This window comes from Podarcis pityusensis (genome assembly GCF_964106645.2).
Source record: "Podarcis pityusensis genome assembly, chromosome: 4".
NCBI classification, from domain to species: domain Eukaryota; kingdom Metazoa; phylum Chordata; class Lepidosauria; order Squamata; family Lacertidae; genus Podarcis; species Podarcis pityusensis.
Window position 1 is genome coordinate 10,621,944 of NC_138027.1, and position 22,405 is coordinate 10,644,348.

The 22,405-nt window shown below is 48.2% G+C and overlaps 1 protein-coding gene across 10 annotated transcripts in view; it reads right to left on the minus strand.

Moving 5' to 3' along the window:
* TENM4 (teneurin transmembrane protein 4) overlaps window positions 1–22,405 on the minus strand; it is a 645,695-nt gene that overhangs the window by 119,213 nt on the left and 504,077 nt on the right. For all 10 annotated transcript variants that reach the window (XM_081001709.1, XM_081001708.1, XM_081001716.1 and 7 more), the window contains 2 exons: window positions 16,596–16,796; window positions 2,948–3,133 (listed from right to left, as the gene is read on the minus strand). In XM_081001709.1, the coding sequence (XP_080857835.1) occupies window positions 2,948–3,133; window positions 16,596–16,796 (387 nt within the window). The remainder of the gene's footprint in view (window positions 1–2,947; window positions 3,134–16,595; window positions 16,797–22,405) is intronic.

Here is a 22,405-nt window from a genome sequence, read left to right on the forward strand (position 1 = left end):
CCTACACCCTTGACAGACCATTGCAGGGGGTTGGACTAGATGACCCCCCCCCCGAGGTCCCCGCCAATTCTATGATTTTATGATTCTATAGGAGAAAAGCAGCAATGGGGGCAGAGACATCCTGCTAAACATGGACTGTCAGCAGCTCCTCATTTTATGTGTTCAGAGTAGAAAAGGCAGCATGTAAGACTTAAAACCATAAAGGATGGACCATCAAGAAGGATGATCGCCGAAGAACTGATGCTTTTGAATTATGGTGCTGGAGGAGACTCTTGAGAGTCCCATGGACTGCAAGAAGATCAAACCTCTCCATTCTGAAGGAAATCAGCCCTGAGTGCTCACTGGAAGGACAGATCCTGAAGCTGAGGCTCCAATACTTTGGCCACCTCATGAGAAGAGAAGACTCCCTGGAAAAGACCTTGATGTTGGGGAAAATGGAGGGCACAAGGAGAAAGGGACGACAGAGGACGAGATGGTTGGACAGTGTTCTCAAAGCTACCGGCATGAGTTTGACCAAACTGTGGGAGGCAGTGGAAGACAGGAGTGCCTGGTGTGCCCTGGTCCATGGGGTCACGAAGAGTCGGACACGACTAAACGACTAAACAACAGCAACAACAAAGACTTAAAACAGGGCAGTCTCAAATACTGCCCTGGGTTCCAAACTGTTTAGGGAAGCTTTTAATGTTTGATGCATTACGGTATTTTAATATTTTGTTGAAAGCTGCCCAGAGTTGCTGGGGAAGGCCAGCCAGATGGGCGGGGTATAAATAATAAATTGGAAATTGGAAGAAAGGGATGTGTAGAAATAAATGGGCATCTCCAACCCCATCGTCCAGCCCGGTCACTGAGGTCCAGCACCGAGGGCCTTCTGCCGGTTTCCTCACTGCAAGCAGCAAAGTTAAAGGGAACCAGGCAGAGAGCCTTCTCGGTGGTGGCACCCGCCCTGTGGAACGCCCTCCCTTCAGATGTTAAGGAGATAAACAATCACATGACTTTTTGCAGACATCTGAAGGGAGTCCGGTTTGGGGATGCTTAGAATATTTGATGTTTTGGTGTGTTTCCTTTTTATTTTGTTGGAAGCCACACAGAGTGGCTAGGCAACTGAGTCAGGTACAATAAATTTATTATTATTATTATTATTATTATTATTATTATTATTATTATTAGTAATACTGCAAAGTCCTCCCACTTGAAAAATTGGCTGCTTTTCAGACCACATCTTGTTGCTAAGGGCGCGATCCTGTGCAGCTCTTCAGGCTCAAAAAACCCTCACTTGCATTTCAGTTTTTTAAAGAAAGAAAAGAAAGACTTTCTCTTGAGTAATGCAGCAAGGAAGGCTCACCTCCTCCAGGAGAGACTTCTCCTTGGCTGGAAACTTCTCTCGTGGCATCCTTTCCTGCGGCAGAAGTCAGTTTTCTAACTATAAGCTCCAGGTTCCCTTTGCAGGAAATGCTAGAAGTTTTTCCCCCAGAAGAAGCCCAAATGGTTTTTACAGCGAGCCGGAGTAGGCTTGCAAACAGCTAATTAGTAGGTACAGAACAAATCCTATGCAAACTCTCCATGTTGCAACTGGCCTTCCCTATCTGTAAGAGCATTTGTTTGTTTTTAGAATTTCTGCCTTAAGACAAAACACTTTTGAATGTGGCTGTCCACAACTGCATTTATGCAAAAAACAACAACAAAACACCCCCAGTAGACCAGGAAAAAAGATGTTTGGAGAAAGGGTAATACCCTGAGATGGCAGCATGGAGGAGTTGGTCTGGGGAGGGCTGTGAAGTGGCTGGTTTAAGGTTGTGCTAAAATGGGGTGGAGATATGACAACTGCACGCTGAACGACATGCTGGAACAGCCGGGCTCCCTGGTGAAATGGGGCAAAGCTTCACCAGGGAATTGGACGAAATTGGAGGGGAGAAAATTGTCAGGTGGGGAAGACTGTTCAAAGCTACCGGTTACACGAACTATGCAAAAGTTTGTCTCTTGTTAAAGTGAAAGAAGCCCTTGTCCCTAACTCAATGGTAAAAAAGGTAAAGGAGCCCTGGACTTTTAAGTTAAGTCCAGTCAAAGGCGACTATGTGGCTGCAGCACTCATCTTGCTTTCAGATCGAGGGAGAAGGTGTTGTCCACAGATAGCTTTCCAGGTCATGTGGCCAGCAGGACTAAACCGCTTCTGATGCAACGGAACACTGTGACGGAAACCAGAGTGCATGGAAACGCTGTTTATCTTCCCGCCACAGTGGTACCGATTTATCTACTTGCAGTGTTATGCTTTCGAACTGTTAGGTTGGCAGGAGCTGGGACAGAGCAATGGGAGCTCACTCCGTTGCGGGGATTCGAACTGCCGACCTTCTGATCAGCAAGTCCTAGGCTCTGTGGTTTAACCCACAGCACCACCCGCGTCCCATGTATGTATGTATGTATGTATGTACGTACGCATAAATAAATAATTCCTATGCACTCTGAAGCATTACCTTAAACTTTTTTTATCTTGTGAACTGTCCTGAGACTTCAGATGAAGGGTAGTATATAAATTTAATTAACTAAGGTCTGGGAACTTGCTCCACGTGGGGAAAAAATAAGCGGAGGAGACTCTTGGGGATGCTGGGCTCTGTGTGTGTACCAACCACCCTGTGTCCCCTTTCTGGGCTTGTGTGGAGTACCTGGAGACTGTGCACGGCCCTGGCTTGAGCATGGGCAGAGCGCCAAAGGACATTGGTCGGGGGCTGCGGGATGGGGAGCGCCGCACATGGGAATGGATGACACTGGAACATGGAAATCCAGAAACGGAAGGAAGGGGGTGTGCATGCTGCGGGCGATGTTGCGGCAGTTCGATTAAGCATGCTCTTTTCACCCAGTTCCTCCACCCCTCCTTCCGCCCCACCACCCCACCGATTACCCCTTTCCGCGTAGGTTTTCCCTGTAGTCGAAAGCGCTCTCCCCCTACCCCTACCAATGGTGCAGTGCTCTCCGTTCCAGCCGGGGCTGCATTCGCACTTGCCGTCCCGGCACGTCCCGTGCTCGTTGCAACGCGGGTGACACGATCGCTGGTCGCAGGCGGCGCCCATCCAGCCTTCCTCGCAGCGGCAGGTGCCTCCGACGCAGACGCCGTGCCCTCCGCAGTCCGCGGCGCAAATCTCTGCAGAAGAGAAGAAAGGGGAGGAGGCCCGGGGTGGCGGGCAGAGGGGAAGGGGAGGGTCGGGTGGAAGGGGGGAAAAGGGAGAGAAAGTCAGAATTTTAGTGTTCGAGTGGGCGAGGTGGAAGAAAGCAAGGAGGAAGACACACTCTGCTACCTTGCCGGTGTGGAAAAAGAAAGGAATTCTTGCAGCTCATAACGGTAATCCTTTCCGACAATAAGAATCTAATAAGCAGATTACAAAACAGAGGAGACGGACACGAATCTGGCAAGGACCGTAGCCAAATGAATCTCCTGTTTACTTTTGAGTGCTATCATGGCTCCCGTGGCTTTTGAGTGGAGCAGGGCGAATTCAGAAGTGGTGAGTGTTGCGAAGGAGGCTCTGCCGCAGCAAAGGAACAAAAGCAGCTTTTTAATTAAAAACTGCTTAAGTGTGAAAACAACGAACCTCCGAGTCCCCCAAAAATAAAGTTAAGTGTCCTGGGCAAAGTCTATTTATTTGCGGCTTGTTAGCCCTTCGGTTACGAGGCCAGGAGCCTACGAAAGCCTCACGTTTTTTGAAATATACTGGGAGTCGAGTGTGGATTTCATGCTCTTTATTCAGCTCAGAGTAGTGAGGAATGGAAGTTCCCCCAAAATGTCTGCTTATATACATTATTTACACAATGGGCCCCACGTGATTGGCTAATTCTGGGATTCTCCTGTAGGCCAATCAGGTTGCTGATTCACTTCCACCCAGAGTTGGGTTGGGTGGCTCCTGTGGACCAATCAGACTGCTGCATTCTGGACCCTATTGTTCTAGGACCAATCAGACTGCTGCATTCTGGATCCTATTGTTCTAGGACCAATCAGACTGCTGCATTCTGAATCCTATTCAACTCAGTACATAACATTTTTGTTCTTGGATGTTGCTAACCTTCGCAAAGAATGTTTCATTTTCTCTCCAATGTCTTACATGACTTTGAAACGTGGCGGAAAATGCGGCTCAAGGAATCTGCTGGGCAAGGAATTTGGTCCCCGCCCCAGTTTCTGAGGTTGATACCCACTACCCCAAGCGCTACGGTTAATAAAAATACGCTGTGGCCTTGCGATTCACTTCATCCAGCTCTTTCGCTGCAAGATGGACTGGAACCCAGAAAGCTCTCCTTTTGTGCATCTTGCTACATTAAATGTAGGGCTAATCCCCCAGAGAATAGCTGGGGAAGAAGAGGGGTCTGGCGTTACGTTATACAAGACATTTGCTTCAGGTCACTGCCTGCAGGAGTGGGTGCGGAAATCGCGCCCAACCTCTCTCAGCCTGTGCTAACGTTACACCTGGCTGAAATTCAGCCTTATATAACCATCCCTTGAAATATAATAGGCGGAGGCAGCAGCAATAGCAATAAATGAGAGCAGCAACACTGCGGCAGGCAAGGGCCATAGCAGAAAAGCAGAAGGTCCTGGGATCAGTTCCTGCAGGAATCTCTGAGTGGGGCTGGGAGATAGTCCCTGCCTAAAACCCTGGAGAGCCACTGTAAGTCAGTGTAGACACTACTGGGAACTGCAGTTTGCCCCTATAGGGAGCTACAAGTCCCAGGACTCTGAACCAACTGGAGATAGATAAGATAAAACTTTATTCGCATTAGCCAATGGCCATAGCAACATTAAAACATTACAGCATACGCAGAAAAGGGAATTTGATATAAGAGCACAATTTAAAGTCCTGAATCAGCCGTCGGTTAGTGGCCCTTATTCTGATTGCCCCTGCTATGAACCTAGCAACCTTTGCTGTTATCTGCTCATTTTGATCTGATAGAAGAAAGGCCATCGTGGCAGTGGTTGAGCACCCTGGGATGCTTAGTACGAGTGGGGTGATGATCTCGTTCTTCAGGTCTTTGTAGAGAGTGCAAGACAGGAGGACGTGTGCCGCTGTTTCGGTGCTACCATCTCCACAGGGGCAAAGCCGTTTCTCAGGCGGGATCTTTTGGAATCGACCCTCAAGTACCGCAGATGGCAAAACATCCAGTCTTGCAAGTGTAAAAGCATGTCTGTATTTTGGGATAATAAGTTTGTGCAGATATGGGGCCAGAGAATCAAAATGGAGAGGTGGAAAGGGAACATACCAAGGGCAGAATTTCCTTATAGTGGCCGAACCAACTGCAGTTTGCTGCATCAGCCCAGGGGCATAGCTAGCTATTCTGGCACCAGGAGCAGTGGGGTTGGGACGATCTGCCCACGGGGTGTGGCGACCTGCACATGGGAGGCAGCGCAGCGAGCTGCCCATGGAGTCCATCTGGTGGATGCAAGTCCCACACTGCCGTTTCGGGCAGCGCAGGGCCCCGAGCCACCGCGTCACTCCCAGGAGAGACGCGTGACTCGGGCGTGCTGCAGGCCAGGCCCTTTTGTGTACCATTTTGTCACCCCCTCAGGGATGACACCGGGGGTGAGCCGCACCCTCCTTCCTACACCCCTGCACCAGCCTACAAAGCTACCTTCCACAGCATCGGCCCACTGGTCCGTGGAGCCATTGCTATGTAAACCCAGAGGTTCCCCAGCCAAACTACCTGTGGTGCTTGTGAATGGGAACTGCTCAAGGCTGAATGGGGGCATTCTGCTAACCTGTGGGAGCTTGCCACAAGGCAGTGTGCGCTGAGAGGTTTTGCCAGGCTAGAGGAGAGAATTTAACAGGTTGCTTAAAGCCTGCGTAAATAAAAGGAAAGGGAAAATACAAAATACATCATATGGCAATTAACGCACATGGTTATCTTCCTTGGGGGCTGTTTTCCAGAACGAGCCCGCTTGTGGTTAGCGGGATAAACTTCCCGATGACTCTGCCTATTATTCTTGGCAACTTGGTGAAATTGAAGGGGAAATCCTCAAAAGATTTCCTTCCTGTTCCTTAAGAGAACATATTTAGCAAATTTGGGGAGGCTTTACGAGAGATATTTTTCAGGAAGGAAGACTGATGGCTGTCTGGCATCCTCCCCTCTACAGAAAACATAAGCCATCCCTAGCCAGACTGATTGCATTTTGCCCTTTGTGGTCTAGACAACTAAGAAAGAAATGTTGTGTTTTTTTGTTTCGTTTCTCAAGTTGCATTTTGGAAATCTGCCTTTTAAGATCCTCTTGCATTTTATACTTGAGAGAGATGCTCCCTGGTGGGCTCCGTGGGCTATAGACCCTCATCCCAGTGGGCTCAGCCAAGGCCAGGGTAAATTAAGAAAAAAAATCATCCTGGAGGTGGGAAAGGGTGGGGGGGGGGGAGATTTACCCCTACTCCAAACTCCTTTCTGCTCAGTCACTTGACCTAGCAACCCAGCAGAAGGGTAAAGGTCAAGGTAAAGGGACCCCTGACCATTAGGTCCAGTCGTGACCAACTCTGGGGTTGCGGCGCTCATCTCGCTTTATTGGCCGAGGGAGCCAGCGTACAGCTTCCGGGTCATGTGGCCAGCATGACTAAGCCGCTTCTGGCGAACCAGAGCAGCGCACAGAAACGCCGTTTACCTTCCCGCCAGAGCAGTACCTATTTATCTACTTGCACTTTGAGGTGCTTTCGAACTGCTAGGTTGGCAGGAGCAGGGACCAAGCAATGGGAGCTCACCCCGTCGCGGGGATTCGAACCGCCGACCTTCTGACTGGCAAGTCCTAGGCTCTGTGGTTTAACCCACAGCACCACCCGCGTCCCTGGCATATAAATACATTATTGTTATTATTAGCTTAACTAATTAAACAATTAGTTAGCACAACAACTGATGAAGTTGATGCACAGAGAGTACGTTTTAAAAGTCTCATAGTTATTTACACCTTCAATGCCCCAACAGTAAACCCGCCTCCCAGCCCAGAGAGCATTACCACCAATGTTAGAAACCACTAATTTAGACTGTAACTTAAATGGCAAAGGGACCCTTCTTTTTTTTATTTGTTCGATGCGGCAAAGCACTTTGCACAAGGATAAGGATAAGGCATCCCATTTTTTTATGGGATGACAATGAATTATGACATTGCTGTTTGGTCCAAACTGCCCAGCTGCGGTCTCTGGTCCCCCTGCTGCCCTCAACATAGAGGTATCTGAGTCATATGTGCAGCCTAAATTAAAAAGAATAGTAATAAAATAGGGAGGTTTTTTTGCGGGTGCAATGAAAAACGAGATTATACAAAATCTGAGACTCGGAAGCAAATGAGAAGAAAGCTGAGGAGGAAAAGGAGGCTTTAAATACTCTGCTTTTCAGAGCAGATCTAACAGACTCTCCGTGGGCATCAAAGACTTTCCCCAATAACAAATATTTTCACACCAAATGTTTCCCTCCACCCCTCCCCGCAAAAAAACTTGATGGTTAAATATTTCCTTTCATCTATAATCTCTTTTCACCGTTTGTGAGAACAGCTCAGACTGCGCCCTGCGCCATCGTGAGGTGCTCAGTGCGCTCCCGCTGTTTTTGCCTCGCACACCGATTCATTCGCCCTGTTAATCAGAAAGTCTTATGCGGGGGGGGGGGGGGGGCTGAGACAGTTTTTAAGGCCGGAGAGCTCTCCTCCTTAAGACTTTCAGGGTGAATTTTGACTTCGGAGTTGCCTACAGGTCCCTCTTCAGACAGGGAGAGCTAAAATACTAAGGGAAATTGCTATGTCTGCAGAAGGCATAACAGGGGTCAGCAAACTTTTTCAGCAGGGGGCCAGTACACTGTCCCTCAGACCTTGTTAGGGGCGGACTATTTTTTTTTAAAAAATGAACGAATTCCTATGCCCCACAAATAACCCAGAGATGCATTTTAAATAAAAGCACACATTCTACTCATGTAAAAACACCAGGCAGGCCCCACAAATAACCCAGAGATGCATTTTAAATACAGTGGTGCCTCACAAGACGAAAAGAATCCGTTCCGCGAGTCTCTTCGTCTTGCGGGTTTTTTCGTCTTGCGAAGCAAGCCCATTAGAGGTTTAGCGGCTTAGCGCTACAGTATTAGCGGCTTAGCCGGCTTAAAGATCAGCTGATAAGCGGCTTAACGATCAGCTGATAAGCGGCTTAACGATCAGCTGATAAGCGGCTTAGCATCAGCTGTTAAGCGGCTTAAAGATCAGCTGATAAGCGGCTTAGCATCAGCTGTTAAGCGGCTTAAAGATCAGCTGATAAGCGGCTTAGCCATCAGCTGATAAGCGGTTTAGCGGCTTGGGAAAAAGGGGGGGGGGAAAGGAAAAAAACCCCGCAGGAACTCGCAAGACATTTTCGTCTTGCGAAGCAAGCACATAGGAAATTCGTTTTGCGAAGCACCTCCAAAACGGAAAACCCTTTCGTCTAGCGGGTTTTCCGTCTTGCGAGGCATTCGTCTTGCGGGGCACCACTGTATAAGGACACCTACTCATGTAAAAACAGGCTGATTCCCGGACCGTCCGCGGGCCGGATTGAGAAGGCGATTGGGCTGGATCTGGCCCCCGGGCCTTAGTTTGCCTACCCATGGCATAGAAGACACACCCTCTTTCTGCTCATGGTACAAGTAAAGGCACACACACACACACACACACACACAGACACAGAGAGAGAGAGAGAGACAGTTGCTGTACAGAAACCAAGCTTCTCCCATGTGACTTTACTGATGCAATTGTTTTATTTTATTTATTTATTGCACATAAAGGACCTGAGGGTGGCAACACAAGAACAGGGCCTTCTCTGTGGTGGCTCCCTGTTTGTGGAATGCTCTCCCCGGGGAGGCTTGCCAGGAGGCTTGCCTGGCTCATTATACACCTCTAGGCACCAGGTGAAAACGTTCCTCTTTAACTGGGCCTTTGGCTAATTAACATCTTATGCCCCTTTTAAATGTGTCTGTGGGAGGGGGTGGTTGGAGGGGGTTTATCGGGTCTCCCCTCCTCATTTTTATTATGTGATTTTTCTTTTTATCTTGTGTTTTATGCTGTGAACCTTCCAGAGATCTATGAAGGAACGGCGGCATACAAATTTAATAAATAAATTAACAAACAGGAAGGTGATAAGATGAAGCAAACAACCTGGGTCCCAGTGAAGCTCATCTGTTGACGGCCAAGAATTTAAAGCACGTTGCGAGTATCAGATACTAAGCTCACAATTTAGAGGCCTGGAGATGAAGAACCTGGAAAGGGCGGAATTTCATCCACATGCAATTCATCAACTGATATAAAGAGCGTGTTTTCCTGTTTGTAGCAAGAGAGTGCTCAGAATGAGCTGTGCGCAGTTTTCGGCGCCACCAGAGGAGAGAGAGGGCATGTTTTGCCTGTGCTTCCCGCAAAACACTGCAAAACTTACTAAATAAAAATAGCAACGCCTGGCTTAAGAGTGCACTTCTTGTCTGTTGGAAGCAATCTCTCTTGGCTGAAGAAAATCTGCTTCCACAAAGTAATGAATTGTTCCTGGCTTGAGACGGGCCAGTTTTCTAGAGGAGGAAGAGGGGATTGGCTCACAAAACATGTGAGCGGGCTTAAGATTCTTGCTGTTTGCTTCCTGGCCAAACCTTTGATCCCAGCAAATGTCCTGTTCCTTCTTTCCCTGCATAACAAAAGCCAAACACCCAGGGGTGCGTTCTCAGGGCTTGCTGGAAAGGGGAGAATTTGCAAACGCGCAGCAATTGAGTGTGTAACACAGGCCTTCCTCAACTGCTGCTCTCTCCAGAAGTCTTAGGCTACAAGTCCCATCATCCGTGGCCGTTAGCTGTGATGGCTGGGGCTCATAGCTGTCAAGTGTCCCTTAATTGGCGGTACAGTCCCTTATTTCAGCGCCATGTCTCGCTGCTGTCCCTTATTGATGATGTCTCTTAAATAAGCTACTGAAGGTAATGGGGCCCTTTCTATGTCCAGCTTGCTTTGTCAACAACAAATTGTTGCTTTTTTTTGTGTTGAATATATGCTATATGGTAATTTATGGACCTAATATGTATCTAAAGCCATTTGCACGCAACAAAATATGTATTTTATAAAAGTAATTGTTGATCCCTTATTTTGGCTGCTGATCCCTTATTTTCGAGGCTGCTGGTCCCTTATTTTCAAATCTGTAGGTTGACAGCTATGCTGGAGCTGAAGAAAGCTGTAGAATCCTAGATTTGGAAAGGGATCCACAAGGGCCATCTAGTCTAACCCCCTGCAATGCAGAAATCTTGATCTGTAGTATAAAATATCTGGTGGGAACCAGGTTGGTATAACACTACAGAGGAAAGACAATTCTCACAAGTCTCGACAATGCAACTCCATAAAAAGATTCCATTGAGCACACGGATTGATAATATGGACAGATTAGCTACATACGAACGAACTGCATGTCGAGGCAAATTAAGAATGGATAAATATGAAGAAATCTGGAAGGAATATTTAAGCGATAAGGCGGTTAGTGGTGGGAAGTAGGGGGAGGAGAGAGAGGTGGGAAAATATTGTTAAAAAGGTGTAGTCATAGGTATATCAGTGTACAGTGGTACCTCGGGTTACATACGCTTCAGGTTACAGACTCCGCTTACCCAGAAATAGTACCTCGGGTTAAGAACTTCGCTTCAAGATCATAGAATCATAGAATCATAGAGTTGGAAGAGACCACAAGGGCCATCGACTCCAACCCCCTGCCAAGCAGGAAACACCATCAGAGCACTCCTGACATATGGTTGTCAAGCCTCTGCTTAAAGACCTCCAAAGAAGGAGACTCCACCACACTCCTTGGCAGCAAATTCCACTGTCGAACAGCTCTTACTGTCAGGAAGTTCTTCCTAATGTTTAGGTGGAATCTTCTTTCTTGTAGTTTGGATCCATTGCTCCGTGTCCGCTTCTCTGGAGCAGCAGAAAACAACCTTTCTCCCTCCTCTATGTGACATCCTTTTATATATTTGAACATGGCTATCATATCACCCCTTAACCTCCTCTTCCCCAGGCTAAACATGCCCAGCTCCAGATGAGAACAGAAATCGTGCAGCGGCATCAGGAGGCCCCATTAGCTAAAGTGGTGCTTCAGATTAAGAACAGTTTCAGGTTAAGAACGGACATCCAGAACGAATTAAGTACTTAACCCGAGGTACCACTGTATTCAAATCTGAATTGTCAAATTGTGTTATTAGTGTTATTATGGTTTTTGTTTTATGTGTCTTTTGCAGTTGTTTGTACTGAAAAAATGATTAAATAAATAAATAAATAAATAATGCAACTCCGGAGATACTATAGGTTTGTTGTTAGCTACTTGCCAGGTTGCCTGGGGTGAATTCAAACGGCTCCCAGGCGACCAGAGACGGCCAGTTCCACCTTCCAGAAGTGTCTGGTCATTTTTGAAAAACGGAACTCACTGACCATGCTTAGTTTAGGGCTGAGTGATCCTACGGGTAACCTCAAAAGTGGGGGAAGGCCCTCATTCATTCTTTTGTTGCAGTCTATGTCCAATGGGACGCGGGTGGTGCTGGGGGTTAAACCACAGAGCCTAGGACTTGCCGATCAGAAGGTCGGCGGTTCGAATCCCTGCGACGGGGTGAGCTCCTGTTGCTCGGTCCCTGCTCCTGCCAACCTAGCAGTTCGAAAGCACCTCAAAGTGCAAGTAGATAAATAGGTACCACTTCGGTGGGAAGGTAAGCGGCGTTTCTGTGCGCTGCTCTGGTTCGCCAGAAGCGGCTTAGTCATGCTGGCCACATGACCCAGAAGCTGTACCCTGGCTCCCTTGGGCCAGTAAAGCGAGATGAGCGCCACAACCCCAGAGTCGTCCGTGACTAGACCTAATGGTCAGGGGTCCCTTTACCTTTACCTATGTCCAATTCAAAGTGGAGTAAGGAGGGATAAGTAATGACACTAGCATCCACCTCACTTTTCAAACACCTACCCCCCCACCCACACCCTTTTTTCTATTAAGAGAAAGATCATACATTTGTCACCCCAAAAAATCTTCCACTCGTGGCGCTTACTGGTTTGCAAGATGGCTGTTGGAAGGGGGTGGGGTGGAGATTACATTTGTATGCAAGGGTAACAAAAAGAGAGAGAGATAGCCGCTTCTGTTACCCGTGCTAAATCCTTTAATAAATGTGGATTTAATGCTAAGATAGAAGATCAGGTAAAAATTGCCCAGAGCTGCTTAAAAACTGGAACCGTTCCACTGACCTTCAAAACGTTATTAGAAAATTTAATAATTACAAACTGTCTTAAGTTGGATTTTCTGGTTTCAAGTGAGCTTAATTAAGCCGCAGCACCCCACCCCACTGGAACTCTCGGTTTTTTATCAGAATTGAAAGGGTGTGATTTTCCTACTGTGTTGCAATTAAAACAAACAAACAAACAAACAAACAAACAAACACCCTGATAGGCTGCTCACTGTCAGCTCTCACGCTGTAGCACAGGGATGAACCCGTGTGAAGCCACAACGTCAGTCATTCGGGCTACATAAGGACAGCAAAGCCGCAATAAATTATCCCTTATCTTCGAATGATCCCTGGGTGATGAATCAGTTTCTCTCTTTTAGGCACCACTTGGGTTATTTCCGAAATTTTTTAATTTGGGGATACAAGCCCCTTCCATTTTGGGGTTTCCTGTGCCCAGTGAGGACCAAAAACTAATGGAGGAGGTTGCTGGACTGGTCAGCAAGTTTCTTTGTGCGACAATGACCTTAGCTGGCCGCTTAGAATCATGGAATCGTAGAATTGCAGAGTTGGAAGAGACCCCAGATGTCATCTAGTACTACCCTCTGCAATGCAGGAATCTCAGCTAAAGCACCCATCAGATGTGTCCAACAGCAACCCAAAATAAAGAGTTAGGTTGCAAGAGCTGCAACCAAGAGATGGTGACCTAATGGGTGGTCCACAGCAATGACCAGAGGAGGAATGGCCGCTGGGAGGAGCTCAGACGGAAGAAACGCCATGGTGCATCTGCAGCAGCACAACTGGATGCCTTCCTCTGCCCCAGCTGCAACAGAACATGTCTCTCCCCTATCGGTCTCCTACAGCAACAGTGCAGAACAAAAAGACTGGGATCTATTGGCAGATTTCCGAGTGGAACGCAAGCAGCAAGCGTAAAAACAGCAAGGATTTCTGGTTATTGCTCGCAACAAAAAAAGGCTTTTCTTTGAGAGCTAAATTAGGATTCAAAGAAGTGTTTTGGGGATGCAGGAAAAGACCAGGAGCAGATTTCTGTTTTGTGTGGAAGGCGTGCGAGTTCTGTTCTGGCACTGAAACCATATTCCTGGGCTCCTTAACTTTAACTGAGGTTGCCAGTCCGCAAAGACCACCATTTCCAGGTGGCTGACTTTGGGATCTTAGTAAAGAACACAGACCCCCATAAGCTTAAATCCTGCCATTCAATTCTTTAAAGGTCTCCAGAGATGAGGGAGATGTGATTATGCCTTCCAACCACTACCAACAACAACAGCAGCTTACCATTAAAAAAAAGAAGAAGACCCCAAAGCCGTAAATATAATTCCTGAAGAAAATGAGAGGAAACTACAATTTGAGGACTGGTTTAATACGGCAGACTACCCTCTTCCGTTATTTCTGCATAAAACTCCTCTCCCCAGCCCCGCTCCCACCTCAGTCCCACGGAAAACAACTCCCTCCAGGGGCTGCATAGCAAAACATAACCTTTCCCCTTTCTGCATTTGTAGAATGCACCTCAAGTCACTTTTTGTCAGGCAGTTCAGTATTACATGGCTCCATGACTCCATCCCTCACAGAGCTGTTTCCCATGTTAAGAAAGTTATTATTGTTTCATGCCTGGTGGCAAAAAATCTCTGCCAAGGTGGTTTGTAAACACCCATTTGTTACCCAGACCTCTCAAGTCTATCTCGGTCTCGGCTCCGAAAGATGGATTTGCACGCCAACCGTGGCTGTACTCCTGAGACAGGCGTAGCTCCGCCACCCCACCTCGCCCGTCCCCAAAATGAATAGTTTGCATGAACTATGGGCCTATATGTACACTGAGGGGCAAGGAGAGTTACGGGTGCAGGTGCTTAGAGACTACTGAAGCTAAGCGGTATATTGTTGTCATCCATCTTGTCTCCAGAGACAATGGAGTGCGCCTCTGGGGGTGAAGTCAAACGGCTGTGTTAGAAGCACCGAAGTGACCTCCCCGGGGCGCAAGCCTGGGCAGTGCAAATTATTATTATTATTATTAATAATAATAATAATAAAATTTTATTTATACCCCGCCCTCCCCAGCCAAAACCAGGCTCAGGGCGGCTAACAACCAATAATAAAAACAAGTTGATTGAAATACAACTTAAAAAACAAGATTAAAATCCAACATTAAAACAATTAAAAATGCAGCCTCATGACAGGAGGAGAAAGGAAAAAAGAAAGGGGGGGAGGGAATAAAATTGATTCTAAGACAAAGGCTAGGCAGAACAACTCTGTCTTACAGGCCCTGAGGAAAGAAATCCGATCCCGCAGGGCCCTGGTCTCATGAGGCAGAGCGTTCCACCAGGCTGGAGCCAGCGTTGAAAAGGCCCTGGCTCTGGTTGAGGCTAATCTGACTTCCTTAGGGCCCTCTAGGGTGTTGCTATTTATGGACCTTAAGGTCTCCGTGGGGCATATCGGGAGAGGCGGTCCCGTAGGTACGAGGGTCCTAGGACATGAAGGGCTTTAAAAGTCAAAACCAGCATCTTAAATCTGACCCTGTAATCCACCAGGAGCCAGTGCAGCTGGAAAAGCACTGGGTGAATATGCTCCCATGGCAGGGACCCCGTGAGGAGCCTCGCTGCAGCATTCTGCACCCGCTGGAGTGAATTGAAGTCCTGGACCGAGACCCGCCTCTCGGCCTCGCTGACGTGGTCCAAAGGAACCGGTCTTGAAAGACCTACATTGGCTCCCAGTACGTTTCCAAGCACAATTCAAAGTGTTGGTGCTGACCTTGAAAGCCCTAAACAGCCTCAGCCCAGTATACCTGAAGGAGCGTCTCCACCCCCATCGTTCTGCCCGGATGCTGAGGTCCAACGCCGAGGGCCTTCTGGCGGTTCCCTCATTGCGAGAAGCTAAGTTACAGGGAACCAGGCAGAGGGCCTTCTCGGAAGTGGCACCCGCCCTGTGGAATGCCCTCCCATCAGATGTCAAAGAGAAAAACAACCACCAGACTTTTAGAAGACATCTGAAGGCAGCCCTGTTCAGGGAAGTTTTTAATGTGTGACATTTTAATGTATTTTTAATCTTTGTTGGAAGCCGCCCAGAGTGGGTGGGGAAACTACTACATGGGCGGAGTACTACTATTACTAATATATTATTATTATTATTATTATTATTATTATTATTATTATTATTTCCAAACATCTTAGGGACTCTGGATTCACCTCCTTAGCCTTTTCTCCTCCTCAAGATATCCCACAAGGCAATGGAAGTTTAGGACCAGAGTTTTCCCTCTCCTCGATGGGCAACCTTCCCAGGTGGATGAGCCCCATCTGCCCCTCACGTCCCTCTACAGCAGCGGTTCTCAACCTGTGGGTCCTCAGACGTTTTTGGACTACAACTCCCATCATCCCTGAGCTCTGGCCTTGCTACCTAGGGGTGATGGGAGTTGTAGTTCAACAACATCTGGGGAACCACAGGTTGAGAAAGGCTGCTTTACGGCATGTGCAGAAACTGCCTTCTTGACCATTGGACCCACTCTTGGTCTCATCCGCTCAATCCATCAGAGCCTGTCTTCGCATGCAGGGAAAATCCCTAACTCACCAAGGGTTTGAGCCCCACTGGCTACCTTCACCTGGTTTAGCCGGCCAGTCAGAGCCGTATCTCAGAGTGTGGCTGCTGTCACAGGCTGGCAGCTTCTAGGAGCCACAGGTGAGATCGGAGCGCAAGCTGGGGACCGACGGTGGGCAATGTCACGGGTAAAAATTGGCTGCTGTTTCTTTAATGCTAAAATAACTAAGTCAGAATGAGTCAGCGGCCTACAATGACTCATGCAGCCTTTCACCAAATAGTACCTGTATATATAGAGTGGAGGAGGAGTAGGAGTTTGGATTTGATATCCCGCTTTATCACTACCCGAAGGAGTCTCAAAGTGGCTAACATTCTCCTTTCCCTTCCTCCCCCACAACAAACACTCTGTGAGGTGAGTGAGGCTGAGAGACTTCAGAGAAGTGTGACTGGCCCAAGGTCACCCAGCAGCTGCATGTGGAGGAGCGGGGAAGCAAACCCGGTTCACCAGATTACGAGTCCACCGCTCTTAACCACTACACCACACTGGCTATCATTGAGTGGTCAATGTTAGTGTTGGGTTGCTTGGATGGTAGAAAGCTGGTTGAATTTGGTGTGTGTAAAAGCTGCCGGTCGTGGTTGGAGAAGACGACTTTTTTAAGAATAAAAGCAGCATTCTGCAAAGTACTCTTTCTTAAGGACTCTTTGTGCCAACTAAGGTCTGAGGACTAGGCAAAGGAGTAAAAAGGAGGTCATAACCTTTTGCCCCCTAAACATTTGACAGCCAAACGACCCCAGAAGGAGCCAGACGTGTCCCCCACCCCATCCTTCCCCTAACACCACCATACACTGTTGAAATAAATAAATGGGGGGAAAGCTGCAGGTGCAATTACCAATGGCGCAGTCGTGTCCAGTCCAGCTGGGATCACAGCTGCACAGGCCAGTTTCGGGCACAAATGTGCCATGGCCGGAGCACTGGTCCAGGCAGGTTGCTCTGGGGGTCTCGCAGTTGGTCCCTCCCCATCCAACGGAGCAGTGGCATTCTCCTCTCACACACACGCCACGCCCGGAGCAGGTGGGGTCCATGCAGTCCACTGCAGCAGGAAGAGAGGAAAAGAGAAGCACATGTAAAAACAAGCGTAGGTTCGCATTCATGACCTCATTTGTTTGTTCAGCTTATGCCCCTCCAAGGAGTGCAAGGTGGCTGAAGTACTCTGCCCTCCCCCATCTCATCCTCACAACAACCTTGCGAGGTAGGCAAGGGGAGAGAGGGAGCTGCAGGCCCCGAGCCACACCCAGGTGAGCTTCACGGCTAAGCGAGGATTTGCTATAGATCATGGGTAGGCAAACTAAGGCACAGGGGCCGAATCCGGCCCAATCGCCTTCTCAATCCGGCCCACGGACGGTCCAGGAATCAGTGTGTTTTTGCATGAGTAGATTGTGTGCTTTTATTTAAAATGCATCTCTGGGTTATTTGTGGGGCATAGGAATTCGTTCATCCCCCCCCAAAAAAATATAGTCCAGTCCCCCACAAGGTCTGAGGGACAGTGGACCACCCCCCTGCTGAAAAACTTTGCTGACCCCTGCTATAGATAAATATACAGTGGTACCTTGGGTTACATACGCTTCAGGTTACATACGCTTCAGGTTACAGACTCCGCTAACCCAGAAATAGTGCTTCAGGTTAAGAACTTTGCTTCAGGATGAGAACAGAAATCGTGCTCTGGCAGCACGGTGGCAGCAGGAGGCCCCATTAGCTAAAGTGGTGCTTCAGGTTAAGAACAGTTTCAGGTTAAGTACAGACCTCTGGAACGAATTAAGTACTTAACCCGAGGTACCACTGTATCTATTGATCGCTTCCGTTTGCGGATTTGCTTCCCGTCGAAACACTGCTAAGCCCTTTAACAGCAGAAACACCGGTGACAGAAACATACGTGAAACAATTCTGTATATAAAACCCGTTTTCCAACCCAATGCAAATGCAGAGTGGGGTAAAGATTCCCACTTCAAAGGCTTGTCAGGGCAGGAAGGTCTTCCATAGGTGCTGGAAAGAGAACGTGAATTCCAAAGGATGGGCGCCGCCATGCTATGTTTCCCACGTCTTTCGCCTGTCTCCACTTCCTCCCTCTTACCTGTGATTCCTGTGGGTCTAGATAACCCTCTGGGTCTGCCCCCCCCCAGCTCTACAACTCAACGACACCCTCCCATGCGCTGAACTATAGATTTCAAGCTCCGTGGGGCAGGGACCCAACCTTCTGTGCTATGCAAAGCAAAATGGCACAAAGATAATAGAATCATAGAACTGTAGAGTTGGAGTCTGCTTCAATCCCCTGCACTGCAGAAATCCTTTGTACGGCTCGAACCCACAACTCTGAGATTAAGAGCCTCATGCTCTCTTGGCTGAGTTATCCCAGCAGACAAACGCCTTTGTCAGATTCTCCAGCTAGCATCGAGCTACCAGACAGACCACCTGTTTGGCATGATCTGGAAGCTGTTGTCGTTTAGTTGTGTCCGACTCTTCGTGACCCCCTGGACCAGAGCACGCCAGGCACTCCCGCACTCCACTGCCTCCTGCAGTTTGGTCAAACTCATGTTAGTAGCTTCGAGAACACTATCCAACCATCTCGTCCTCTGTCGTCCCCTTCTCCTTGTGCCCTCCATCTTTCCCAACATCAGGCTCTCTTCCAGGGAGTCTTCTCTTCTCATGAGGTGGCCAAAGTATTGGAGTCTCAGCTTCAGGATCTGTCCTTCCACTGAGCACTCAGGGTTGATTTCCTTAAGAATGGATAGGTTTGATCTTCTTGCAGTCCATGGGACTCTCAAGAGTCTCCTCCAGCACCAGAATTCAAAAGCATCAATTTTTTGGCAGTCAGCCTTCTTTATGGTCCAGCTCTCACTTCCATACATCACTACTGGGAAAATCATAGCTTTAACTATACGGACCTTTGTTGGCAAGGTGATGTCTCTGCTTTTTAAGATGCTGTCTAGGTTTGCCATTGCTTTTCTCCCAAGAAGCAGGCGTCTTTTAATTTCATGGCTGCTGTCATCTGGAAGCTATATGTGTGTGTGTGTGTGTGTGTGTATACACAGTCATACCTTGGGTTACAGACGCTTCAGGTTGCGTTTTTTTAGGTTACGAACCTGCTGAAACCCGGAAGTACTGGGACGGGTTACTTCCAGGTTTTGGGGGTCGCACATGCGCAGAATGCTGACTAGCGCTTTGTGCATGCACAGAAGCGCCGAATCGCAACCCGCGCATGCACAGACGCGCTGCTGCGGGTTGCGAACATGCATCCCACATGGATCACGTTCGCAACCTGAGCGTCCACTCTGTGTATGTGTGTGTGTATATTGTGTGTGTGTGTGTGTGTGTATATATATATATGTGTGTGTGTGTGTATATATATATATGTGTGTGTATATATATATATATATATATATATATATATATGAATGACTTAATTTACAAAGTCACCTGCATTTTACCTATGCTCAGCCCTTTCCCTGAGCTGCGCAAGGATATATTTCTGTGGGATGAAGACTCACACTCTTTATGCATCGCCAGAGAGGCAGGAGGAGCAGACCCGGCCTATAAATCTCTGGGGCTGTTAAAAGCTTCCCAGAGCGAAGGCACCAGTCTTAGAACGCAGGGACCTCTCTCAGCCCCCGGACTGTCTTCTTCCTCAGAAGTAACAGCCATGAAAGGGAGAACAGGGAGAGAGAGCTGGCAGCACCTTACGGCCCCGGCAGATGGTTCAACTGTGGGGAACAAAGATTGCCGGCTAACTGACAAGGGGCAACGGATAGGCAATTAATCATCCTCTCCGAAGGCCAATGGGGGGGAGGAGGTGAGCGGTACAGGGGTCTCCATCACAGGCCGCAAGAGCGCTCTGCTACCTCAGCGTTAACACAGGATTACCGGGGGGCGGGGGGGAGGTTGCATGCATGTCAGGACACCTCATTCATCATAATCCCAGGGCCATTTTTCATGTTGAAACGAGCCCTTTCAGAAGGCGCCCGGTACAATGGCTACTTTAATCTTGCCCTTGCTGGCCGCATCGCTTCAGAGTCCTGGCACCGTGGCAAGGGGTCTTGGATTGGAAAGCTTCGCTGCCTCCTTTGTGAACAAAAGCTTCAATGTGTGTGCGTTTGCTCCCTTTTCGTTTCCCACTTTCTTCTTCTTCTTGAAGAAGAAGAATAGTATGGTGCAAGCCTCTTTCTAGAGATCTGTTCCAGGTGCAAACAGCAGAAGCTGTGATTTGGGGCACCGATCCACTGGGGGGGGGGGAACCGTCTCCCGGGTCAGTCCCACCGAAATGAGAGAAGAAGAAGAAGAGTTTGGATTTGATATCCCGCTTTATCACTACCCGAAGGAGTCTCAAAGCGGCTAACATTCTCCTTTCCCTTCCTCCCCCACAACAAACACTCTGTGAGGTGAGTGGGGCTGAGAGACTTCAAGAAGTGTGACTGGCCCAAGGTCACCCAGCAGCTGCATGTGGAGGAGCGGGGAAGCGAACCCGGTTCACCAGATTACAGGTCTATCGCTCTTAACCACTACACCACACTGGCTCTCCATGGCTCCCAATCATTTCTGCAGGGCGGGCGCCGGAGAACTTCCTTAGCCGAGTGTGGCATTAGGTTGCTGAAGCTAAAACAGCATTCTTTGATGAGCGTGGAATCGTAGAATTGTAGAGTTGGAAGGGACCACCGGGGTCATCTATACCAACCCCCTGCAATGCAGGGATCTTTTGCCCAATGTGGGGCCCGAACTCACAACCCCGAGATTTAAAGGTCTCATGCTCTACTGACTGAGCAAGTGCTCAAGGATGAGGGAGATCGAGGGGTTCCCTCTCTAAGGAAGTTTTTAATGACTGATGTTTTAATGTATTTTTAATCTCTTGTTGGAAGCCGCCCAGAGTGGCTGGGGAAACCCAGCCAGATGGGCGGGGTATAAGTAATAAATTATAATTATTTGGAGTTCAGGATAAGCACTGCATGAGAAATAATAATAATAATAATAATAATAATAATAATAATAAAGCGGTAAAACATCAAACATTAAAAACTTCCCTAAACAGGGCTACCTTCAGATGCCTTCTAAAAGTCAGATAGTTGTTATCTCCTTGACATCTGACAGGAGGGCATTCCACAGGGAGGGTGCCACTACTGAGAAGGCCCTCTGCCTAGTTCCCTGTAACCTCGCTTCTCACAGTGAGGGAACCGCCAGAAGGCCCTTAGAGCTGGACCTCAGTGTCCGGGCTGAACGATGAGGGTGGAGATGCTACTTCAGGTATACTGGGCCAAGGCCATTTAGGGCTTTAAAGGTCAGCACCAACACTTTGAATTGTGCTCAGAAACGTACTGGAAGCCAATGTAGGTCTTTCAGGACTGGTGTTATATGGTCTTGGTGGCCGCTCCTAGTCACCAGTCTAGCTGCCGCATTCTGGATAAGTTGTAGTTTCCAGGTCACCTTCAAAGGCAGCCCCACCTTCAAAGGTAGAAGGACAATAGAACAATGGCAGAGCATCTCCCTTGGATGGAGAAGGTTTCAGGTATCTCCAGGTATTGCTGGGAATGTCCTGTCTAAACATACGGAAAAACTTTCTGACAGTCAGAGGGTCTCCCTTGAGAAGTTGTGGATGCTCCTTCCTTGGAGGTCTTTGAGCAGAGGTTGGATGGCCATGTGTCGGTCATGTATGAGATTCCTGCATTGCAGGGGGTTGGACTAGATGACTCTTGGCGTCCCTCCCAACTCTGCAATTCTATGATAGCTTGGGAGAGTCGCTGCCAGTCAGTGAAGACAATACTGAGTTATATGGACCAGAGGTCTGACTCGGGATAAGCCAGCTTCCAACATTCCTGTGCTCCCAATTGCACCAGCTCAACTGAAATAGCTACACAGTTTAAGTAAGTCCCCCAAATACCACAAGCCCACCTTCACTGAAAGCAGGGCTTTCAGTGTGGCTGCCCCAGTTTTGTGGAACGCCGTCCCCATTGAGGCAGGCGCCTGCTATCTGTGCTTTTCAGAAACATTTGCAAACACACTTGCTTCGACAAGTTTTTTTCCAGTTGGGTGAAAAGGCGTCTCTGCCTTGGGAGCTCACTTCGTGTTGCTATCTTGCTTTTTCGTACTGTTTCCAGAACTATTTCAGTGGTATGGCTGCACCCCGCCTTGCGACGTCTTTAGGAGTCCATCAATACATTAATCAATAACAATGCATTGGGAATTGAACCTGCTGGATACAACCGGGGAGGAAACACAGCTTGGTAATAAGAGCACGTGCTCCAGGTTTTGCAAAGCTGCAACCAGGATCGTACATGACCACGCACCGCTGTGATAAATGGGAGAGGTACAGGAGAATAGGCAGACTAGCACTGTTCATTTCAACAAAACACAGGCAGGAAAGATCTGGCTGGACCGCAATAACTCAAGGACCACTTCCCCTGATATGAACCAACCCAGACCCTGTGATCATGACTGGACGCCCTTCTCCATGCAATGTTTGGAAGATGGCAAGACAAGAACAGGGCCTTTTCTGTGGTGGCTCCCCATTTGTGGGGTGCTTTTCCCAGGGAGGCTTGTGAGGCACCAAGCAAAAACATTCCTCTGTATCTAGGCCTTTGGCCTATTAAACACTCTTTGGCCTTTTAAACTGTGTGCGTGCGTGCAGATCTATTGTTTTTGTTTGTTATTATGGTATGT